General features: G+C 45.2%; 1 protein-coding gene and 1 long non-coding RNA gene across 2 annotated transcripts; both read right to left on the bottom strand.

The window, feature by feature from the left end:
* Window positions 1-357: 357 nt before the first annotated feature.
* On the bottom strand, window positions 358-17,441 carry rnf224 (ring finger protein 224). Its single transcript, XM_033646109.2, has 3 exons — window positions 17,133-17,441; window positions 12,941-13,198; window positions 358-900 (listed from the first exon to the last, which is right to left on the bottom strand). Exons 2-3 carry the CDS (start codon window positions 13,190-13,192, stop codon window positions 565-567), a joined length of 588 nt encoding a protein of 195 aa, XP_033502000.1. The 5' UTR covers window positions 13,193-13,198; window positions 17,133-17,441; the 3' UTR covers window positions 358-564.
* A 2,386-nt stretch (window positions 17,442-19,827) lies between these two features.
* LOC144458746 (uncharacterized) lies at window positions 19,828-25,524 on the bottom strand. Its single transcript, XR_013488136.1, has 2 exons — window positions 25,322-25,524; window positions 19,828-21,105 (listed from the first exon to the last, which is right to left on the bottom strand). It is a non-coding gene; the product is annotated as an uncharacterized LOC144458746 (long non-coding RNA).
* Window positions 25,525-25,777: the final 253 nt, after the last annotated feature.

Below are 25,777 nucleotides of genomic sequence, written 5' to 3'. Positions count from 1 at the left end.
CTTCAAGAAGGTCTCAGTCTGGTTGTTTCAGCGTGCACAACTCAACCGCACTGAGGCCCCCATCACGCAGAAGGTGCCGCACTGCTGCACCCTATTATTGTTGCTAGGCAACCACCCCATCACCTCCTCACCCTAACCTTCCTGTGTGATCAGTCTCCTGTTTATCTAACAGTAATCAGTGTGTAGTTCATGATGATTCTGCCTCTCTGTCTGCGCCGTGCAGCGTCTGTCTGCCAAACATTGTTCCACATCTGTAACTTTGTTACCACGGCATTTAGCAACATTTCCCCTGCCTCCATGCTGCTTCCCCCCGTTTACTAACCTGTTTCCTGTTGGTGATGTCGAACATGACACAGCAGTAAAACCCAGCAGCCTCTCTGGTGTTGTCGTGGTGATGGTGATGACGTTTGTCGCCTCCTGTGATTATAAATGGTGAACACACTCACGTTGGCGGGATGGTTAGAAACGACACGTGACGCTCGGGAACACATTCGTGTTTATTTAAATCTCACAGAGCAGAAAACACAAACAGACAACTGATGTCAGCGCTCTCATTGGTCCGTCCTAGCCCCGCCCTGGGCAGCAGAACCAGCAGCACAGCCAGTAGGACGGTGGCGGGCAGCAGCTGCCATAGCTGTGAAAGCGTGGCTCAGCCAGACCCCCGTGCGACCAGCTGTCATCAGTCACCTCCTTCCCCAGCCACAGTTTCCCATCTGGGGCGGCGTCCACAGCTGGCGCCCCCTGCCTGCGACCGGAGCTCCAAGAGGACAGGGAGCAGGAGGAGGTGCAGGTCTGCTGGGCCTTCACTCCCAGGAAGGACACCAAGTCCAGGTCCAGACCTGCTGCTCCTCCTCGGGGCCGTGGCGTGTTCTGTCGACACTGGGGACATGGGATCCACACCTGGAGGACAGATGGGGGACAGTCAGTCACATCTCATGTCCCTTGGACTCATGGGAGTTGTACTTGGTCGACAGGAAGTTGGTTATTTATTCTCCCTTTGATTCAAACAAAGACAACTGTGTCAAACGTCCCTGTCCTCACACTGTGTCCTCTGTGATGTCATAGACAGATGGTCGGGATGTTGGAAATGACGTGACTCAAAATACCAGTATTTTACTTTTTATTATTAAAAGACACAATTCTTATATTTTATTCCTCCAGGCGGGTGACAGTCGTCACCAGAGGCATCATGTCCGTCCCTAACCTGTCCGTCCGTCTGTCTCATTCTTGTGAACACAACATCTCTAAAACACATTCAGGGAATTTTCTTCAGATTTGGCACAAATGTTCGCGTGGACTCATGAACTGATCAGAGTTTGGTGAGGAAAGGTCAGAGGTCACTGTGACTTTGATTTTGTCTGAGCTGCGTGTTGACAGGAAGTGACCTCATGGTGAGACGGTGTATCATCTCTAGTCAACAACTCTCTGTGCTTCTGATCTGTAACGTTGACAGGAAGTGACCGCCATGAGACGGCGTATCGTCTCTAGTCAACGACTCTCTGTGCTTCTGATCTGTAACGTCGACAGGAAGTGACCACCATGAGACGGCGTATCATCTCTAGTCAACGACTCTCTGTGCTTCTGATCTGTAACGTCGACAGGAAGTGACCGCCATGAGACGGCGTATCATCTCTAGTCAACGACTCTCTGTGCTTCTGATCTGTAACGCTGACAGGAAGTGACCACCATGAGACGGCGCATCATCTCTAGTCAACGACTCTCTGTGCTTCTGATCTGTAACGTTGACAGGAAGTGACCACCATGAGACGGCGTATCGTCTCTAGTCAACGACTCTCTGTGCTTCTGATCTGTAACGTCGACAGGAAGTGACCACCATGAGATGGCGTATCATCTTTAGTCAACAACTCTCTGTACTTCTGAATAGAATAGAATAGAATAGAACAGAATAGAACAGAATGGAATAGAGTTTTATTGCCATTTGCACAAGTACATCACAGTACAGGTACATTGGAATTCTTTTGCGTTTCTCCAAGCACCAGTTAAAAACGAAAGACACAAAGGTCAATAAAGAAAACACAGTAAATCACATAACAAACAAGTACCAAAAGCAAATAAATAATAGTAATAATACAGTGAATAAATAAAAGGCACATTATGAATATTGCACATTATTGTTGTAAGGGGTTATTGCACAATGTCCTGATGTGATGTATATAGTGTGAAAAAGATTATGAGGTTATGGCGTAGGATAACTTCTCCCCTCCCTCATGTCCTGTGCCACTAGTCTGGTAGTGGCTGGGAAGAAGCTCTTGTGAAAGCGAGCTGTGCGAGCACTGATGCTCCCTGGCCTGCGGTGTCTCAGGTTGTACCCCAAGTCCACCCACTGAAACAGGGCATGTGCTGGGTGGTGTCTGTCCCTCATAATGCTCTGTGCTTTCCTCCAGCACCGCTGTGTGTATATTGTTTCCATAGAAGGGAGACCGGAGCCAATAATCCTCTCTGCAGCTCTGATGACCCGTTGCATGGACTTCCTCTCAGCCAGGGTGGTGTTGCCATACCACACTGTGATGGCGGAGGTGAGGATGCTCTCCACAAGTCCTCTGTATGCTTGGGTGAGGGGCTAGCGTCTAAGTCCGGCTTTCTTTAGCACCCTGATGAAGTGCAGCCTCTGCTGAGCTTTTTTCACTGTGGTTACAGTGTGTTTGGCCCAGCTGAGGCTTTCTGTGATGTGCAGGCCTAAGAACCTGTAGCTGTCAGTTCGCTCCACCACGGTCCCTTGATGGTGAGTGGCTGCAGAGGGGGGGCTCGTCTCCTGAAGTCTATGATGAGTTCTTTTGTTTTGTCGACGTTGAGTACAAGATCGTTGTCCTCCCCCTAGACAGTGATGTTGTGAACCAGGTCTCTGTATGACTCGTCCCCCCGTCTGATGAGGCCAAGGATGGTCGTGTCGTCTGCATACTTAATAATAGTGTTATTGTCCTGGGTGGAGGCACAGTCATGTGTGTAAAGTGCAAAGAGTTTAGGGCTGAGGCAGCAGCCCTGGGGGGTTCCTGTGCTCACTGTGAGCTCTGTAGAGACCTTGTTTCGCATCATCACCACCTGTGGTCTGTCTGTGAGGAAGTCCAGGATCCAGTTGCGGGTGGGTGTTGGTATTCCTAGGTCTGCTAGCTTCACCGTGAGCTTCATCGGCCTGATCGTGTTCAAGGCGGAGATGTTATCCAGTAATAGGAGCCGTGCATATATATTGGCACCTTCCAGATGTTGCAGGATGTTGTGAAGTGCCAGGGCCACTGCGTCCTCTACTGATCTGTTTGAGCAGTAGGCAAACTGAAGAGGGTCCGTTGTGTTTGGAACCACAGAGTTGATGTGTTTTAAGACCAGCTTCTCCAGACACTTCATGACGACAGATGTGAGTGCCACGGGTCTGAAGTCATTCATTATGGAGATGTTCACTTTTTTGGGGACTGGCACAATAACAGAGGATTTAAAGACGCGGGGAACTGTTTCCTGTGAGAGAGATGAATTAAAAATGTCTGTGTATACCTCTGCCAGCTGTTCTGCACATACCCTCAGAACCCTCGGTGCCACCCAGTCTGGCCCCAGAGCTTTGCGGGGGTTCACCTGCCTCAGAGCCCTGAGCACCTGGGAGTGTGTCACCTGGAGTGGGGTCTCCTCTGGGTTGCAGGGGGCCTTTAGGGGGATGTCTCTGTTGTGCTGGTCGAATCTGGCAACGAAGCTGTTCAGATTGTCAGGTAGGGGGGCGTTCCGGATTACAGTTGTGTCTGCATCCTTCCTGTAGTTGATGACTGCTTTTATTCCTTGCCACATGCTCCTTGTGTTGTTTTCCCTGTAGCAGCTTTCAAGTCTTTGGGTGTATGTTCTCTTGGCAGCCTTGATGGTTCCCTTGAGCTCATATCAAGCCTGCCTGTACTGCCCGATATCTCCTGACTTGAAGGCTGCACACCGGTGCCTGACCTTATTGCATTTATCCGCGTTGAACCAGGGTTTCTGGTTGGGATATACACGGATAGTCCGGGATGGGATGCATATGGAGGTGCACCAGTCAATATAACTGTTCACAGTGTCTGCATGCATGAATATTGTCCGTGGCCTCCTTAAAAATGCTCATGTCTGTAGCATCCAGGCAGCCCTGCAGTTCTGCCAGTGCATCATCCGTCCACATATTTACAGTCCTGACTTTGACTGGGTCTGCTTTGAGCCTCTTGGTGTAGGTGGGCTGTAGCAGGATGACAAGGTGATCACCTTTCTCAAAATGTGGCTTGGAAACAGCAGTATAAGCATTTCTGATGTTGCTGTAACATTTATCGAGGATGTTGTTTCCCCTGGTGCGGAACTTGATAAACTGATGGTATTTGGGGATACTTTTCCGAAGATCACAATGGTTAAAGTCTCCTACAGCAACAATAGCAGGGCAGAGTCATATAGCTGCAGGGCGGACTGGTGGGCGGAGCCATACATCAGCAGGGTGAAGTCTTACAGCAGCAGGGCGGATTCATAGAGTGCCGAAGTCACGCCCCTTCCGGTAGAGCTCATGAAAAGATATGAATGGCAGTGAATGGGGAGAGCAATATTATCTTTTGTTCCCGTTTGAGTTGCGACATGAAATCTAAATATGTTGTTAATGAATTTAACACATAAATTTTAAGGGCAAGAAAGTCATACTTTGTGGTAAAACTGTTGAGATATAAGCTTTTGAAAAAAAAAACGTAATTAGAAAAACTACACAGGAGGCGGTCGCGTATGTGACGTCATAGCTTTCGCTCACTTCCTGCAGCTTGGAGTGACTGCAACCTGGCACAAAACACACAGACATCTTCAATCATAAATCGATTAATCATAAAACAGTGGAATTTCAACAGGGGGGCCAAGCTGCAGGAAGCGAGCGAAAGCTATGACGTCACATACGCGACCTCCTCCTGTGTACTCTTGAGTCTTTCTAATTAAACAGCTTATATCTCAACAGTTTTACCACAAAGTATGACTTTCTTGACCTTAAAATTTATGTTTTAAATTCATTAACGACATATTTGGATTTCATATCACAACTCAAATGGGACCAAAAGATAACATTTCTCTCCTCATTCACTGCCATTCATGTTTTTTCCGATCTAAGGTCCCATGAGCTTCACTGGAATGGGCGTGACTTCAGCACTCTACAGCAGCAAGGCAGTCATACAGCAGCAGGGCGGAGACATATAGCTGTAGGGCAGGCTGGTGGATGGAGCGATACATCAGTAGGGTGAAGTCATACAGCCGCAGGGCGGGGCTTGTAGTTTTTGTTATGTATGTTAAATCTGTGCATCGTGATTTATGTTTTCTTTTCTTCATGTTGACCTCTGTACAGATGTCAGAGCAACTGAGTTTCTATTGTGGACTCTTTGAACTTTGTTTTTGGCCCGACACATGGTTTTACTCCTGGACTGTCTGTTCACTTCGTTAACTGCCAGCACTTCATTAAACTATCAGCATTTCATGAAACTACCAGCACTTCATTAAACTACCAACACTTCATTAAACTATCAGCACTTCGTTTTACTACCAGCACTTCATTAAACTATCGGCACTTTGTTTTACTATCAGCACTTCATTAAACTACCAGCACTTCATTAAACTATCAGCGCTTTGTTTTACTATCAGCACTTCGTTTTACTACCAGCACTTCATTAAACTATCAGCACTTCGTTTTACTACCAGCACTTCATTAAACTATCAGCACTTCATTCGTTTAACTACCAGCACTTCATTAAACTATCGGCACTTCATTAAACTATCAGCACTTCATTTAACTATCAGCACTTCATTAAACTATCAGCACTTCATTCGTTTAACTACCAGCACTTCATTAAACTATCAGCACTTCGTTTTACTACCAGCACTTCATTAACCTATCGGCACTTCATTAAACTATCAGCACTTCGTTTTACTACCAGCACTTCGTTAAACTATCAGCACTTCATTTGTTTAACTACGAGCACTTCATTAAACTATCAGCACTTCATTAAACTATCAGCACTTCATTTAACTATCAGCACTTCATTAAACTGTCAGCACTTCATTAAACTATCAGCACTTCATTCGTTTAACTACCAGCACTTCATTAAACTATCAGCACTTCATTAAACTATCAGCACTTCATTTAACTATCAGCACTTCATTAAACTGTCAGCACTTCATTAAACTACCAGCACTTCATTAAACTATCAGCACTTCATTAAACTACCAGCACTTCGTTAAACTATCGGCACTTCTTTTAACTACCAACACTTCATTTAACTATCAGCACTTCATTCGTTTAACTACCAACACTTCATTAAACTATCAGCACTTCATTCGTTTAACTACCAGCACTTCATTAAACTATCAGCACTTCATTAAACTATCAGCACTTCATTCGTTTAACTACCAGCACTTCATTAAACTACCAGCACTTCATTTAACTATCAGCACTTCATTAAACTATCAGCACTTCATTTAACTATCAGCACTTCATTTAACTACCAGCACTTCATTAAACTATCAGCACTTCATTAAACTACCAGCACTTCGTTAAACTATCGGCACTTCTTTTAACTACCAACACTTCATTTAACTATCAGCACTTCATTTAACTACCAGCACTTCATAAAACTATCAGCACTTCATTAAACTACCAGCGCTTCATTAAACTATCAGCACTTCATTCGTTTAATTACCAGCACTTTGTTAAACTACCAGCACTTCATTAAACTATCGGCACTTCGTTAAACTATCAGCACTTCATTTAACTACCAGCACTTCATTTAACTATCAGCACTTCATTTAACTACCAGCACTTCATTTAACTACCAGCACTTCATTAAACTATCAGCACTTCATTTAACTATCAGCACTTCATTAAACTATCAGCACTTCATTTAACTACCAGCACTTCATTAAACTATCAGCACTTCATTAAACTACCAGCACTTCATTAAACTATCAGCACTTCTTTTAACTACCAACACTTCATTTAACTATCAGTACTTCATAAAACTATCAGCACTTCATTAAACTACCAGCACTTCATTAAACTATCAGCACTTCATTCGTTTAATTACCAGCACTTTGTTAAACTACCAGCACTTCGTTAAACTATCAGCACTTCATTAAACTATCAGCACTTCGTTAAACTACCAGCACTTCATTAAACTATCAGCACTTCATTAAACTACCAGCACTTCATTAAACTGTCAGCACTTCATTAAACTACCAGCACTTCGTTAAACTATCAGCACTTCATTAAACTATCAGCACTTCATTTAACTGTCAGCACTTCATTAAACTACCAGCACTTCATTAAACTACCAGCACTTCATTTGTTTAACTACCAGCACTTCATTAAACTATCGGCACTTCGTTAAACTATCAGCACTTCATTTGTTTATCTACCAACACTTCATTAAACTATCGGCACTTTGTTAAACTACCAGCACTTCATTAAACTATCAGCACTTCATTCGTTTAACTACCAGCACTTCATTAAACTATCAGCACTTTATTAAACTACCAGCACTCCATTCGTTTAACTACCAGCACTTCGTTAAACTACCAGCACTGCGTTAAACTATCAGCACTTCGTTTAACTACCAGCACTTCATTAAACTATCAGCACTTTGTTAAACTACCAGCACTTCATTAAACTATCAGCACTTCATTTGTTTAACTACCAGCACTTCGTTAAACTATCAGCACTTTGTTAAACTACCAGCACTTCATTAAACTATCAGCACTTCATTCGTTTAACTACCAGCACTTCATTAAACTATCAGCACTTCATTAAACTACCAGCACTTCATTCGTTTAACTACCAGCACTTCGTTAAACTACCAGCACTGCGTTAAACTATCAGCACTTCATTAAACTACCAGCACTTCATTAAACTACCAGCACTTCGTTAAACTATCGGCACTTCTTTTAACTACCAACACTTCATTTAACTATCAGTACTTCATAAAACTATCAGCACTTCATTAAACTACCAGCACTTCATTAAACTATCAGCACTTCATTCGTTTAATTACCAGCACTTTGTTAAACTACCAGAACTTCGTTAAACTATCAGCACTTCATTAAACTATCAGCACTTCGTTAAACTACCAGCACTTCGTTAAACTACCGGCACTTCATTAAACTATCAGCACTTCATTAAACTATCAGCACTTCATTTAACTGTCAGCACTTCATTAAACTATCAGCACTTCATTAAACTACCGGCACTTCATTAAACTATCAGCACTTCATTAAACTATCAGCACTTCATTTAACTGTCAGCACTTCATTAAACTATCAGCACTTCATTAAACTACCAGCACTTCATTAAACTATCAGCACTTCATTTAACTATCAGCACTTCATTAAACTATCAGCACTTCATTAAACTACCAGCACTTCATTAAACTATCAGCACTTTGTTAAACTACCAGCACTTCATTAAACTATCAGCACTTCATTTGTTTAACAACCAGCACTTCATTAAACTATCAGCACTTCATTTGTTTAACTATCAGCACTTCATTAAACTATCGGCACTTTGTTAAACTATCAGCACTTCATTTGTTTAACTACCAACACTTCATTAAACTATCGGCACTTTGTTAAACTACCAGCACTTCATTAAACTACCAGCACTTCATTAAACTATCAGCACTTCGTTTTACTACCAGCACTTCATTAAACTATCGGTACTTCATTAAACTATCAGCACTTCATTCGTTTAACTACCAGCACTTCATTAAACTATCGGCACTTCATTAAACTATCAGCACTTCATTAAACTATCGGCACTTCATTAAACTATCAGCACTTCATTCGTTTAACTACCAGCACTTCATTAAACTATCGGCACTTCATTAAACTATCAGCACTTCGTTTTACTACCAGCACTTCATTAAACTATCGGTACTTCATTAAACTATCAGCACTTCATTCGTTTAACTACCAGCACTTCATTAAACTATCGGCACTTCATTAAACTATCAGCACTTCATTCGTTTAACTACCAGCACTTCATTAAACTATCGGTACTTCATTAAACTATCAGCACTTCATTCGTTTAACTACCAGCACTTCATTAAACTATCGGCACTTCATTAAACTATCAGCACTTCGTTTTACTACCAGCACTTCATTAACCTATCGGCACTTCATTAAACTATCAGTACTTCGTTTTACTACCAGCACTTCGTTAAACTATCAGCACTTCATTTGTTTAACTACCAGCACTTCACTAAACTATCAGCACTTCATTTGTTTAACTACGAGCACTTCATTAAACTATCAGCACTTCATTAAACTATCAGCACTTCATTTAACTATCAGCACTTCATTAAACTGTCAGCACTTCATTAAACTATCAGCACTTCATTCGTTTAACTACCAGCACTTCATTAAACTATCAGCACTTCATTAAACTATCAGCACTTCATTAAACTGTCAGCACTTCATTAAACTATCAGCACTTCATTCGTTTAACTACCAGCACTTCATTAAACTACCAGCACTTCATTTAACTATCAGCACTTCATTAAACTATCAGCACTTCATTTAACTATCAGCACTTCATTAAACTATCAGCACTTCATTAAACTACCAGCACTTCGTTAAACTATCGGCACTTCTTTTAACTACCAACACTTCATTTAACTATCAGCACTTCATAAAACTATCAGCACTTCATTAAACTACCAGCACTTCATTAAACTATCAGCACTTCATTCGTTTAATTACCAGCACTTTGTTAAACTACCAGCACTTCGTTAAACTATCAGCACTTCATTAAACTATCAGCACTTCGTTAAACTACCAGCACTTCATTAAACTATCAGCACTTCATTAAACTACCAGCACTTCATTAAACTATTAGCACTTCATTAAACTACCAGCACTTCGTTAAACTACCAGCACTTCATTAAACTATCAGCACTTCATTTAACTGTCAGCACTTCATTAAACTACCAGCACTTCATTAAACTATCAGCACTTCATTTGTTTAACAACCAGCACTTCATTAAACTATCAGCACTTCATTTGTTTAACTACCAGCACTTCATTAAACTATCAGCACTTTGTTAAACTACCAGCACTTCATTTGTTTAACTACCAGCACTTCATTAAACTATCGGCACTTCGTTAAACTATCAGCACTTCATTTAACTATCAGCACTTCATTTAACTACCAGCACTTCATTAAACTATCAGCACTTCATTTAACTATCAGCACTTCATTAAACTATCAGCACTTCATTTAACTACCAGCACTTCATTAAACTATCAGCACTTCATTAAACTACCAGCACTTCATTAAACTATCGGCACTTCTTTTAACTACCAACACTTCATTTAACTATCAGTACTTCATAAAACTATCAGCACTTCATTAAACTACCAGCACTTCATTAAACTATCAGCACTTCATTCGTTTAATTACCAGCACTTTGTTAAACTACCAGCACTTCGTTAAACTATCAGCACTTCATTAAACTATCAGCACTTTGTTAAACTACCAGCACTTCATTAAACTACCAGCACTTCATTTAACTATCAGCACTTCATTTGTTTAACTACCAACACTTCATTAAACTATCGGCACTTCATTAAACTATCAGCACTTCATTCGTTTAACTACCAGCACTTCATTAAACTATCAGCACTTCATTAAACTACCAGCACTTCATTCGTTTAACTACCAGCACTTTGTTAAACTACCAGCACTGCGTTAAACTATCAGCACTTCGTTTAACTACCAGCACTTCATTAAACTATCAGCACTTCATTAAACTACCAGCACTTCATTAAACTATCAGCACTTCATTTGTTTAACTACCAGCACTTCATTAAACTACCAGCACTTCATTTGTTTAACTACCAGCACTTCATTTAACTACCAGCACTTCATTAAACTACCAGCACTTCATTAAACTATCAGCACTTCATTAAACATCAGCACTTCATTCATTTAACTACCAGTACTTCATTAAACTATCAGCACTTCATTTGTTTAACTACCAGCACTTCATTAAACATCAGCACTTCATTCATTTAACTACCAGTACTTCATTAAACTATCAGCACTTCATTCGTTTAACTACCAGCACTTCATTAAACTACCAGCACTTAGTTTAAACTACCAGCACTTCATTAAACTACCAGCACTTTGTTAAACTACCAGCACTTCGCTAAAGCAGCGAGGGCTTCTGAATCTTCCACAGGACGGTGTGACAGTATGAATCCTTCACCCTCCTGCTTTATCACTGATGACTGATGACTCTTTAAGTTAAACTGAGAAAATTCGATCTGCTGTTTCACTTCCCGTCTATGATCCGTCTGTGGTTCCTCCTTGTCCTTCAGTCTTCAGTTTGTTCCTCAGTCAAATAAAAGACATCGGGCTCTCATTTCCCTGCACTGCGCAGGGTGGCGCAGGGTGGCGAACCCCGCGCAGAGCTAGTTTTGAGCAGGGCATATGGATTGTCCCGTCACATCTGATGTCAGATCAGAGGGGATTGGCACCGTTTGGCACATTTGGCACGTGTAATGGAAACCCAACTTGTTTTGATTAACACAGCTGCAAACTTCGCGCAGCGCATTTAAGGGCGAGGAGAGGGGCTCATTTGATTGGTGTGATGTGTGTAAAACCCACTCCACACCTTCTCTCCTCCCTCTTTCTGACTTGCACAGGTAGGAGCGACAGAGGTGGGAAAGACGAGTAGCTGCGCCAGTGCGCACGGTGTGCCAAACTTGCAAAATCCGCCTGGCCACACCCAGTTGGCGAAGCGCAGGTGCGCTGCGCCTCCGCCTTGCCCAGTCTGCGAAACTAGAGCCCATAGTCTCACATACTGAACGGTCTACCTGTCTCCAGGACGGCCGTCCCACATGCCTGTCCCCAGGAAGTGTTTGGTACTATAGGTCCTAATGTGTCACTCATCCTAACAGTATCAAGCTAACGGTTTGGTTCTGCGGCCGTACATCCTGTCATTAAAAAGCCAAAACCTTGATGTAACCATCAACCATCTCAAGCGCCAGGTTGGTATCCAGGGTTGCAGCTACCTTACATAAATCTTTCTTTGTCAAATCTGGACATGTTTCCATCCTCTGCTCCCACCACCTGTGGTGTACCTCAAGACTCCACCCTGGGACCCCTCCTGTTGGTCTTCACTTGCTCCCTTCAGGCTTCATCCTCCATTGATACGATATCTCCTGCTGTTGTTATGACAATAATACTCAGCTTTACCTCCTGTTAGAACCAGGTGGCAAGAGCAATGACACAGTCAGGTCTGTCCTCCACTGCCTCCATCATGTGAAATATTGGAGGCAATAAACTGTCTCCTGCTAAATGACAGTAAGACAGAAGCGGTCTTATTTGGTACAGCAAACGACCTAGGGCCCTTGGCACCTAACCTTCATGTCCAGATGTCCTCTTTGATTCAGCTTTAAGTTTGACAAACAAATGAACTCTGTAGTGAGAGGTTGATTTTTCTAGCTTAGAGACTGACATTGATCCTCTGAGTTCAGGACCTGAACACTGTCATGAGTGTGTTCAGATCACTGTGATGTTCTGCATGTGGGTATAAACCAGTCCTCCTGATCTCACCTGCAGCTGGTACAGAACGCCACTGCTCAACCTCATCACACCTGTTCTGGTGTCCCTGTGCTGGTTACCAGTCAGGTATTGTTCTCTCTGAGTTAAAAGCCTGACAGGTCCTGGTACCCAAACACATCACTGAGCTCCTGTCACAGGTGACACCAAAGGGCAGAGTGAAACCCTTCACACAACAACAAACATGGTGGCGGTGGCAGAGGTCATAATATTCTACCATTAAACTGGACTTAATCTTTCGTTATATGTGCTAACAGTAGGGGGAGGGACTAATGAGCTTTTGTCGGGGGGTGGTCAGGTAATCCTCTGCACTGATTCCAGGTGAGTGTTGATGATGTCATCAGTCACCTGTTCATTAATGACCGTGTCCAGTCTCTTCAGACATGCCTGGCAGAAGGCGTGGCCACAGTGCAGTCGCCGCGGCAACCGCGTCACCAGGTCATAACTGCCGAAGCACACAATGCACACCAGGTCCTGCCTCCGCAGTGACATCATCGTCTCTACGGCAACAGCGGGAGGAGGAGGGGGTAGGGGCTGACAGGTCACCTCCTCTTCTTCTTCTTCTTCTTCTACTTCTTCTACTTTTCTGCCATCATCCATTTTGTTCTGAGAAAAAAAGATTCATCAGAGGAACATTTAAGACCTCAATTCAACGGGGACCAAACTCAATTCAACAGGGACCAAACTGGGACCAGACTGAAACCAGACTGGGACCAGGCTGAAACCAGACTGAGACCAGATTGAGACCAGACTGACACCAGGCTGACACCAGACTGAGACCAGACTGACACCAGACTGGCACCAGACTGAGAAAAGACTAGGACCAGACTGAGACCAGACTGACACCAGACTGGCACCAGACTGAGAAAAGACTAGGACCAGACTGACACCAGACTGAGACCAGACTGACACCAGACTGGCACCAGACTGAGAAAAGACTAGGACCAGACTGAGACCAGACTGACACCAGACTGGCACCAGGCTGAGAAAAGACTAGGACCAGACTGAGACCAGACTGACACCAGACTGAGACCAGACTGAGGCCAGGCTGACACCAGACTGACACCAGGCTGAGAAAAGACTAGGACCAGACTGAGACCAGGCGGCTAACACTAGACTGACACCAGACTGAGACCAGACTCAGACCAGACCGAGACCAGGCTAACACCAGACTGAGACCAGACTGACACCAGACTGAGACCAGACTGAGACCAGACTGACACCAGACTGAGAGTAGACTGAGACCAGACTGGGACCAGACTGAGACCAGACTCAGACCAGACTGGGACCAGGCTAACACCAGACTGAGACCTGACTAACACCAGGCTGAGACCAGACTGAGACCAGACAGGGACCAGACTGGGACCAGACTCAGACCTGACTCAGACCAGACTGAGACCTGACTCAGACCAGACTGGGACCAGGCTAACACCAGACTGGTGCCAGGCTAACACCAGACTGAGACCAGACTGACACCAGGCTGAGACCAAACTGAGACTAGACTGAGACCAGGCTAACACCATACTGAGACCAGACTGACACCAGACTGAGACCAGACTGACACCAGACTGAGAGTAGACTGAGACCAGACTGGAACCAGACTGAGACCTGACTCAGACCAGACTGGGACCAGGCTAACACCAGACTGAGACCAGACTGACACCAGGCTGAGACCAGACAGGGACCAGACTGAGACCAGACTGAGACCTGACTGGGACCAGACTGAGACCAGACTGAGACCTGACTCAGACCAGACTGGGGACAGGCTAACACCAGACTGAGACCAGACTGACACCAGGCTGAGACCAAACTGAGACTAGACTGAGACCAGACTGGGACCAGACTGAGACCTGACTCAGACCAGACTGGGACCAGGCTAACACCAGACTGAGACCCGACTGACACCAGGCTGAGACCAGACTGAGACCAGACAGGGACCAGACTGGGACCAGACTCAGACCAGACTCAGACCAGACTCAGACCTGACTCAGACCAGACTGGGACCAGGCTAACACCAGACTGAGACCAGACTGACACCAGGCTGAGACCAAACTGAGACTAGACTGAGACCAGACTGGGACCAGACTGAGACCTGACTCAGACCAGACTGGGACCAGGCTAACACCAGACTGACACCAGACTGAGACCAGGCTGAGACCAGACTGAGACCTGACTCAGACCAGACTGAGACCAGGCTAACACCAGACTGACACCAGACTGAGACCAGGCTGAGACCAGACTGAGACCAGACTGAGACCTGACTGGGACCAGACTGGGACCAGACTGAGACCAGACTGAGACCTGACTCAGACCAGACTGGGGATAGGCTAACACCAGACTGAGACCAGACTGACACCAGGCTGACACCAGACTGAGAGTAGACTGAGACCAGACTGGGACCAGACTGAGACCTGACTCAGACCAGACTGGGACCAGGCTAACACCAGACTGAGACCCGACTGACACCAGGCTGAGACCAGACTGAGACCAGACAGGGACCAGACTGGGACCAGACTCAGACCAGACTCAGACCAGACTCAGACCTGACTCAGACCAGACTGGGACCAGGCTAACACCAGACTGAGACCAGACTGACACCAGGCTGAGACCAAACTGAGACTAGACTGAGACCAGACTGGGACCAGACTGAGACCTGACTCAGACCAGACTGGGACCAGGCTAACACCAGACTGACACCAGACTGAGACCAGGCTGAGACCAGACTGAGACCTGACTCAGACCAGACTGAGACCAGGCTAACACCAGACTGACACCAGACTGAGACCAGGCTGAGACCAGACTGAGACCAGACTGAGACCTGACTGGGACCAGACTGGGACCAGACTGAGACCAGACTGAGACCTGACTCAGACCAGACTGGGGATAGGCTAACACCAGACTGAGACCAGACTGACACCAGGCTGACACCAGACTGAGAGTAGACTGAGACCAGACTGGGACCAGACTGAGACCAGACTCAGACCAGACTGGGACCAGGCTAACACCAGACTGAGACCCAACTGACACCAGGCTGAGACCAGACAGGGACCAGACTGGGACCAGACTCAGACCAGACTGAGACCAGACTGAGACCTGACTCAGACCAGACTGGGACCAGGCTAACACCAGACTGGTGCCAGGCTAACACCAGACTGAGACCAGACTGAGACCAGGCTGAGACCAAACTGAGACTAGACTGAGACCAGACTGGGACCAGACTGAGACCTGACTCAGACCAGACTGGGACCAAGCTAACACCAGACTGAGACCAGGCTGAGACCAGACTGAGACCTGACTCAGACCAGACTGAGACCAGGCTAACACCAGACTGAGACCAGACTGAGACCAGACTGAGACCTGACTCAGACCAGACTGGGACCAGGCTAACACCAGACTGAGACCAGACTGACACCAGGCTGAGACCAGACTGAGACCAGACAGGGACCAGACTGAGACCAGAATGAGACCTGACTGGGACCAGACTGAGACCAGACTGAGACCTGACTCAGACCAGACTGGGGGCAGGCTAACACCAGACTGAGACCAGACTGACACCAGGCTGAGACCAAACTGAGACTAGACTGAGACCAGACTGGGACCAGACTGAGACCTGACTCAGACCAGACTGGGACCAGGCTAACACCAGACTGACACCAGACTGAGACCAGGCTGAGACCAGACTGGGACCAGACTGAGACCTGACTCAGACCAGACTGGGACCAGGCTAACACCAGACTGAGACCAGACTGACACCAGGCTGAGACCAGACTGAGACCTGACTGGGACCAGACTGGGACCAGACTCAGACCAGACTCAGACCAGACTGAGACCTGACTCAGACCAGACTGGGACCAGGCTAACACCAGGCTGAGACCAGACTGGGACCAGACTGGGACCAGACTGAGACCTGACTCAGACCAGACTGGGACCAGGCTGAGACCAGACTGAGACCAGACTGACACCAGGCTGAGACCAGACTGAGACCAGACTGGGACCAGACTGAGACCAGACTGACACCAGACTGAGACCCGACTGGGACCAGGCTAACACCAGACTGAGACCAGACTGACACCAGGCTGAGACCAGACTGAGACCAGGCTAACACCAGACTGAGACCCGACTGGGACCAGGCTAACACCAGACTGAGACCAGACTGAGACCAGACTGGGACCTGACTGGGACCAGCCTAACACCAGACTGAGACCAGACTGACACCAGGCTGAGACCAGGCTGAGACCAGACTGAGACCAGACTGACACCAGGCTGAGACCAGACTGAGACCAGACTGACACCAGGCTGAGACCAGGCTGAGACCAGACTGAGACCAGACTGACACCAGACTGAGACCAGACTGACACCAGACTGACACCAGACTGACACTCGACTGGGACCAGGCTAACACCAGACTGACACCAGACTGAGACCCGACTGGGACCAGGCTAAAACCAGACTGACACCAGACTGACACCAGACTGACACCGGGCTGACACCGGGCTGACCCCAGACTGTGACCAGACTGTTAAAGGAAACAAGAACTGACCTGGACTTCTCCTGTCTCTTCACATCATTTCCTCCTCGTTTGTTGTTATTGTTGTTGTTTACACCTTCTCCCCTGTTGTCTATTTTTGTTTCATTTCCTCCTGTCTGTCTCTTCTTCTTTTCCTTAAGTTTGTCTTTTCTCCTTCTGTTGTTTTCTCTGTTTGTTGTTTATTCTCTCCTTTTCTGTTCTTCTTTCGTCTATTCTTCTGTGGTTGTCCTGTGTCTCCTTCCTTCTTCTTCTCTGTTTGCTGCTCGTCGTCCTCACAGGGAGACGGACACTGTGACATCATCAATAATTCAGCCTCACTGAACCGACAGCACGGGCACACACACACGCACGTGCACAAGCGCGCGCACACACACACACACTGTGTGTTCGAAATGTTGCTCTAAACTTTTGAACCAACTACGACTTGACAGAGTTGATCAATCAATACCTGATCAATAACTGAACAATACCTGATCAATAACTGATCAATAACAACATGTGTCACAATTTCAGTACTCTGACCTGTAACTTGATCGGCCAATAGAAAGTGGAGCTGCTCTCATGTTTCTATTGGCTGCTGGTGTCGGCCTATCAGGTTACAGCTCAGTGTGGACTGACTGAGGTCACCTAGCAACAGACATACACACACACACACACACACACACTTTTGATCACTGATTGGATCATTGATCATTGGTCTGTGTGTAGTCGTCATTAGAGCCCTGGGTTCTGTCTGTCAGGCTGTTGTCGGGAGGCCCTATCGTCCAGACCGACCCACCGTGACATCACACCAACACCACCAATCAGCTCCTGGTAGGAAATTTGTGACATCATCAATGTGATGATTTCTGTCGTCGTTTTCAGACGTGACGTATAAAGTTTATTTTTAGTAACATCTGGAGGGAAAGTCTTCACATCACGTATGTTAAATCAAACAGCGTTGTCACTTCCTGTTTGATTTTAACCTCCAAAAAAATAAAAATAAATCCATATCAGCCTGAGAGTTCCTAATATTTAGAACATTATCACGGCTTTACCTCACAGGGAACCTCCATCAGCCGCCCCCATCATCCACCTCCGTCAGCCACCTCCATCAGCCGCCCCCATCAGCCACCTCCATCAGCCACCTCCATCAGCCGCCCCCATCAGCCACCTCCATCAGCCGCCACCATCAGCCACCTCCATCAGCCGCCCCCATCAGCCACCTCCATCAGCCACCTCCATCATCCACCTCCATCATCCACCTCCATCAGCCGCCCCCATCAGCCACCTCCATCAGCCACCTCCATCAGCCGCCCCCATCAGCCACCTCCATCAGCCGCCCCCATCAGCCACCTCCATCAGCTACCTCCATCAGCCGCCCCCATCAGCCACCTCCATCATTTTCAGTATTTTCAGTTAAGGCGTCGCAGGACTGGAATACAGTACCAGTACACATCAGAGAACTAAGTTCATACCATTTGTTCACAAAACAGTTGAAATCATGGCTCATCAACAATCAAACCTCTACACATTAATACTCAGCTGCTGCCTCTGTCTGCTCTTTAACAACTGGCTGCCTGCCATATTCTTTTGCTTATGTCTGTCTTGCTGTTGTTTGTCTCAGTCTATGTTTGTTTCTTGTGAATTAGGCTGTTTTGTAATTATTTGTAGAGTCTTGGCTTGCTCTGCTTTTATGTTTGTGTTGCTATGTTTACCTGTTACTATATTTTTATCTTATATCTTAAACTGCATGCAATGATATTGTTTTAAACTTCGAACTTTTTTATTACTTAGGCTGCCAACTCAGATCTGGCCAGGGACTGTGGATGAAAACTAGCCTTTTGGCTAATTCTGGTATATTTACAGTTCACTGTTCATTAATATGCATTGTCCCTGATAAATAAACAAATAAATAAAATCAGCTGCCCCATCAGCTGCCCACATCCCCCACCTCCATCTACTGCCTCCATCAGCTACCTCCATCAGCTGCCCCATCAGCTGCCTCATCAGCTGCCCACATTCCCCACCTCCATCTACTGCCTCCATCAGCTACCTCCATCAGCTGCCCCATCAGCTGCCCACATCCCCCACCTCCATCTACTGCCTCCATCAGCCACCTCCATCAGCTGCCCACATCCCCCACCTCCATCTACTGCCTCCATCAGCCACCTCCATCAGCTGCCCCATCAGCTGCCCACATCCCCCACCTCCATCTACTGCCTCCATCAGCCACCTCCATCAGCTGCCCCATCAGCTGCCCACATCCCCCACCTCCATCTACTGCCTCCATCAGCTGCCTCATCAGCTGCCCACATTCCCCACCTCCATCTACTGCCTCCATCAGCTACCTCCATGTACTGCCTCCACCAGCCACCTCCATCAGCCGCCTCCATCAGCCACCTCCATCAGCTGCCCCATCAGCTGCCCACATCCCCCACCTCCATGTACTGCCTCCATCAGCCACCTCCACGTACTGCCTCCACCAGCCACCTCCATCAGCCGCCTCCATCTACCGCCTCCATCAGCCACCTCCATCTACCGCCTCCATCAGCCACCTCCATCATCTATCTCCATGTACTGCCTCCATCAGCCACCTCCATCAGCCGCCTCCATCAGTTAAAGAAGTGTAAGTATCCTAATTATATTGTATGCTTCACCACAGTTTGATTGTTTTTTTGTTTTTAGGTGAAAAAGATTAAAATGACGTGAACGACATGAAACGTCACTCTTTAATAATCTTCGTCTTTATTTCATCAACAAATGTTTTACACTTCCATATTTTCTGATTTTATTCGACATCGTTAAGATTTCATTTAGAACTCCTTCATACTCAACCCTTCAGAATAAAATACTTCCTGAAAATCAGAACAACTTTCTGTGAAGACGGAGAAACTGGATCAAATATAAAACACGTATTAAACACAGAAACATGTCCGTCAGGTTCCTTTGATCATATTCAGACATGACGTCACCGCCTGTCAATTAATCACAGATCAATCACATCTGTTCACATTCCTGTAATGTGTGATGTCACAAACCTCATCACAGCCTCTTGGCATTTTGTGTCATTGTCATGACAACAGTAAAAGAGAAAGAAAAGTAAAAAACAAACATCACAGTTCAGCAGCGACAATTTTAATGTTTATAAACATTTATTAATATTCATATTTGTACTGTTGGTCATCACATGATACGACTGATGAAAACAACCCATAATAATGATAATAATCATCATCATCATTATTATAATTATTATTGTACTTCTAATACTCCTACTACTAATAATAATAATATTATTAATATATAATGACGAAAGTAATGACAATAATAATAAACATAGTGTTATTGCATCTTTTTTCAGTGTTTTTTATAATTTTTTGCAAAAACATGTAAAAAATAACAAAAAATACTTTGCATTTTATTTCTAGTAAATTTTTCTTTGATCCAATCATCAGCTCCTCCATGTTCCTCTTGTTGTTGTTGTTGGCACAAAATGGCCACCCTGAGGAAAGAGCTTCTTCAACTTTATTTCCATTCATGTATTTCTTCTTCTTCACTTCCTTTTCTGCTTCCTTGTGTCCTTCCTTGTTTCCTCAGTGAAAGGAAGGAAACATCAACGTGAGGTAACAGGAAGTAAAAGAAGCCAATCACAATGCTCCTGGCGCGGTGACATCACTTCCTCCTCCTGCAGCGGTAGCAGCAGGCCGCACACCTCCCCTGCCCCTCCTCCATCTCTCCTCCAGCCTCCTTCACCACGTACGGGGGGGGGGCGGAGCTCGACACGCCGTACGGGTTCCCGTTGTCACTGCTCAGAGCTCCTGGATTGGCTATCACCATGCCGCCATCATTGGAGGTGTGGAGCTTCGCCCGAGGGATGGTCACCTGACCATACGGGTTGTCAGGGGAGACGTTGATGTTTGATGACATGGCGATGCGTCACAGGAGGGTGGAGCTAAAGATGATCAATTAACCAATCAAATGGCTGTCCAATCATAGACGAGCTCTGAGGAGAAGAGACAGAGAACTAAGTGTGAGGTCAGTGTTGTCACAAACTACTGGACCAATCAGATGCAGACTTTCTGTGAACATGACTCCGCCCCCTCTGCCTCATTCAGAAAAATTCGGTTTCATTTTAAACGTGTCCTGATCGTCTGACCTCAGACACCATAAAAACATGTTGTTAACATCATAACCTACACCACACCTTACATCACACCCTACATCACACCCTACATTAGGCTTGTGCCGATTTCCGGTTTAACCGGTTCGGTCCGGTTTAAGAGCTCCACCTGGTTTAATTCACGTCAACCGGATAAACCAGAGGAAAAAAAAAGCTTTTCATAGCGGCGGCATGTCAAGGGACTATATTCAACTTATCTTGCATTGTAACATGCATTATGACAACTTAATAAGGTTTATGTTTGTTTATAAATGAAGTGGAGGAGCCTACAAGTGTTTTGTTTAGTTTGTCTCAGAGGCTGCAGAGGGACTCTGTCTGCTGCTGCTACGAGAGATCAAATTTCATTGGGGGCAGGGAAAAGTACGAGGGAGTCAGCAGTCATTCAGTTTGTTGCCCTAACCAAAGATACTGGATTACTACTGTACTATACAGTATATACTATACTGTACTATTACTACTATTATTACTGGTTTATCCACCGTCTTTGCCCTAACGTCTTGGGCCCAATTCCAATCCGGCCCCTAAAGACTCAAGCCCTGAACCCTCACTGACTTAACTGACGTCAGCTGTAAGTGATTGAGTGTGAGAGTCTGAAAGGGCTCTGGATGCTACAAATAGGAATGGGACAGCACTTATCCCCCTCTCTACAAAATGTTGTCGACACTGGCGACTCTGGGCGTGATCATTTATCGGTTATTGTCAGCATATATTCCACACACAAAGAATATATATCTATCTATATCTATGGATAGATAGATAGATAGATATTCTTTGTGTGTGGAATATAACCACTGGTATTCCTCTGACTTCATGTGTGTTAATGTACCATCTTAAATCCTTGTTAATGTAATGTTTCATTGTTTATCTATCTGTTTTTTTCGCTCTCCTTCCGTAATGTTACCATTTGCATATCTGCCAACCATGTTTTTGGTTTTTTTTATAACACTTATGGTGTTCCGAGGGCAACCCCTGTATTTGACGTCACAGCGCTATGAACTGTGGGTAATTTCCTTACCGTAAGTCTGCATCGATGCTGACCTACGGTAAGGGGGCATAAAGGGCTCACTCACTGACTGACTGACTTGACGACTTGACAATGAGACAGCCCTCACACACTCACGCACTTCACATGAACGCGCCTCTAAGTCAGTGAGTCTGTAAGGGATCGGATTGGAATTGGGCCCGCGTGTCCTTCTGCTTTTTCTTCTTCTTGTGTAACCTTGTGTGTATTGGCGGTTAATACAGCATTACCGCCACCTAGTGGATTGGAAGCGCATTACACCTATAATGGGCTTTTATTGGGAAAAATAGCTCAAATGCGACCCCCAGTGGTAAAATTAGGTATATAATTTGATATATCGGTTCAGTTAGGTATTTGGCTTTAAATCAAACCAGTTGGAAAATTTTCAAACCAGCACAAGACTACCCTACATCAGAGTTAACATCATAACCTACACCACACCTTACATCACACCCTACATCACACCCTATATCAGAATTAACATCATAACCTACATCACACCCTAAATCATAACCAACATCAGAGTTAACATCATAACCTACATCACACCCTACATCATAACCAACATCAGAGTTAACATCATAACCTACATCACACCCTAAATCATAACCAACATCAGAGTTAACATCATAACCTACATCACACCCTACATCATAACCAACATCAGAGTTAACATCATAACCTACATCAGAGTTGACATCATAACCTACATCACACCCTACATCAGAGCCTACATCATAACTAACATCACACCCTACATCATACCTTACATCACACCCTACATCAGAGCCTACATCATAACTAACATCACACCCTAAATCATAACCAACATCAGAGTTAACATCATAACCTACATCACACCCTACATCAGAGCCTACATCATAACTTACATCAGAGCCTACATCATAACAAACATCAGAGCCTACATCAGAGCCTACATCATAATTTACATCAGAGCCTACATCATAACTTACATCACAGCCTACATCATAATTTACATCAGAGTCTACATCATAATTTACATCAGATCCTACATCATAACTTACACCAGAGCCTACATCATAACCTACATTAGAGCCTACATCATAACTTATACCAGAGCCTACATCATGACTAACATCATAGCCTACATCATAACTTACATCAGAACCAACAACATAGCCTACATCAGAGCCTACATCATAATTTACATCAGAGCCTACATCATAACTTACATCACAGTCTACATCATAACTTACATCACAGCCTACATCAGAGCCTACATCATAATTTACATCAGAGCCTACATCATAACAAACATCAGACCCTACATCATAACTTACATCACAGCCTACATCAGAGCCTACATCATAATTTACATCAGAGTCTACATCATAATTTACATCAGATCCTACATCATAACTTACACCAGAGCCTACATCATAACCTACATTAGAGCCTACATCATAACTTATACCAGAGCCTACATCATGACTAACATCATAGCCTACATCATGACTTACATCAGAGCCTGCATCAGAGCCTACATCATAATTTACATCAGAGCCTACATCATAACTTACATCAGAGCCTGCATCATAAATTACATCAGAGTCTACATCATAACTTCCATCAGTCTATATCACAACTTACATCAGAGCCTACATCACAACTTACATCAGAGCCTACATTACAACTTACATCAGAGCCTACATCACAACTTACATCAGTCTATATCACAACTTACATCAGAGCCTACATCACAACTTACATCAGTCTATATCACAACTTACATCAGAGCCTGCATCACAACTTACATCAGAGTCTACATCATAACTTACATCAGTCTATATCACAACTTACATCAGAGCCTACATCACAACTTACATCAGTCTATATCACAACTTACATCAGAGCCTACATCACAACTTACATCAGTCTATATCACAACTTACATCAGAGCCTGCATCACAACTTACATCAGTCTATATCACAACTTACATCAGAGCCTGCATCACAACTTACATCAGAGTCTACATCACAACTTCCATCAGTCTATATCACAACTTACATCAGAGCCTACATCACAACTTACATCAGTCTATATCACAACTTACATCAGAGCCTGCATCACAACTTACATCAGTCTATATCACAACTTACATCAGAGCCTGCATCACAACTTACATCAGAGCCTGCATCACAACTTCCATCAGTCTATATCACAACTTACATCAGAGTCTACATCACAACTTCCATCAGTCTATATCACAACTTACATCAGAGCCTACATCACAACTTACATCAGTCTATATCACAACTTACATCAGAGCCTACATCACAACTTACATCAGTCTATATCACAACTTACATCAGAGTCTACATCACAACTTACATCAGAGCCTGCATCACAACTTACATCAGTCTATATCACAACTTACATCAGAGTCTACATCATAAATTACATCAGAGCCTACATCAGGTCCTGACAGTGTTGATGTCACATACCTGACACACACAGCTGAGACGTCACACTGCAGACATACACAGCTGAGACACACAACTTAGACACACACCTGAGACGTCACACCACTGACGTCACACCGCTGGCACACACAGCTGAGACACACACCTGAGACGTCACATGTCCAAACATGAAACTCAGACCTCAGACGATTCAGCCTCACGTTAATAGGAGCCTCAACCTATGACATCACACTCACTTCCTGATTCACCTGCTCTGACTGTCTCCTGTCCCCTAACTCCTGTCTCGTGTCTCCTGTCTCCTCTCTCATGCCTCCTGTCCCCCTAACTCCTGTCTCCTGTCCCCCTAACTCCTGTCCCTTGTCTCCTGTCCCCTGTCCCTTGTCCCCTGTCTGCTGTCCCTTGTCTCCTCTCTCGTGTCCCCTGTCTCCCATCTCTTGTGTCCTGTCTCCTGTCCTTTGTCCCCTGTCCCCTCTCTCCTGTCTCCTGTCCCCTGTGTCCTGTCCTCAGACTTTAAAATGGATTATAACTCTGATGTGTTTCAGGTGAGATCACCTGACTCTCCTGTTCACGGCTCCGCACTCCTCTTCCTCGTCTTCCTCAGTCTCTCCTGTCTCAAAAGACAAACACAAATGTCCGCGTCCTCTGTCCTGGTCTTGGTCTGTCCTGGTCTTGATCTGTCCCTGTTGAGACTTGCTGTTTAAATAAAGTCACAAACACAAATCTCTCTCTCTGTGTGAGAAGCTCACTCGACCGACTCGCCCAAACCTGTCTGACCTGCTGACACTCCCTCTCTCTCTGTTCACTCTCTGTCAGGCTCCGCCCCCCCCCATATGTGTTTACTGCAGCACAGTCACAGTGTGAGGAGACTCTGATCCACATCAGGATGTTGAGTCCCATCACTGTGCCAGTTCCATCTTTGAATATATGAGACGTCTTGATCAATGACCTCATCATGTGTCCAGGGAGATTCATTTCTCATTAACACTGACACACCTGCAGCTCTGTGGA

Source organism: Epinephelus lanceolatus, chromosome 19 (genome assembly GCF_041903045.1).
Source record: "Epinephelus lanceolatus isolate andai-2023 chromosome 19, ASM4190304v1, whole genome shotgun sequence".
Lineage (NCBI taxonomy): Eukaryota > Metazoa > Chordata > Actinopteri > Perciformes > Serranidae > Epinephelus > Epinephelus lanceolatus.
Note: the sequence above shows the minus strand (reverse complement) of the source record. Positions and strands in the feature narration are given on the sequence as shown.

What these genes read in the sequence shown, in the direction of transcription:
- rnf224 (XM_033646109.2), bottom strand. Translation starts at nt 13,192, where the DNA reads ATGGATGATGGCAGAAAAGTAGAAGAAGTAGAAGAAGAAGAAGAAGAA. An exon ending in ACACGGTCATTAATGAACAG is followed by an intron (nt 901 to 12,940) that starts GTGACTGATGAC and finishes TCTGTCCTCCAG; the next exon opens with GTGTGGATCCCATGTCCCCA.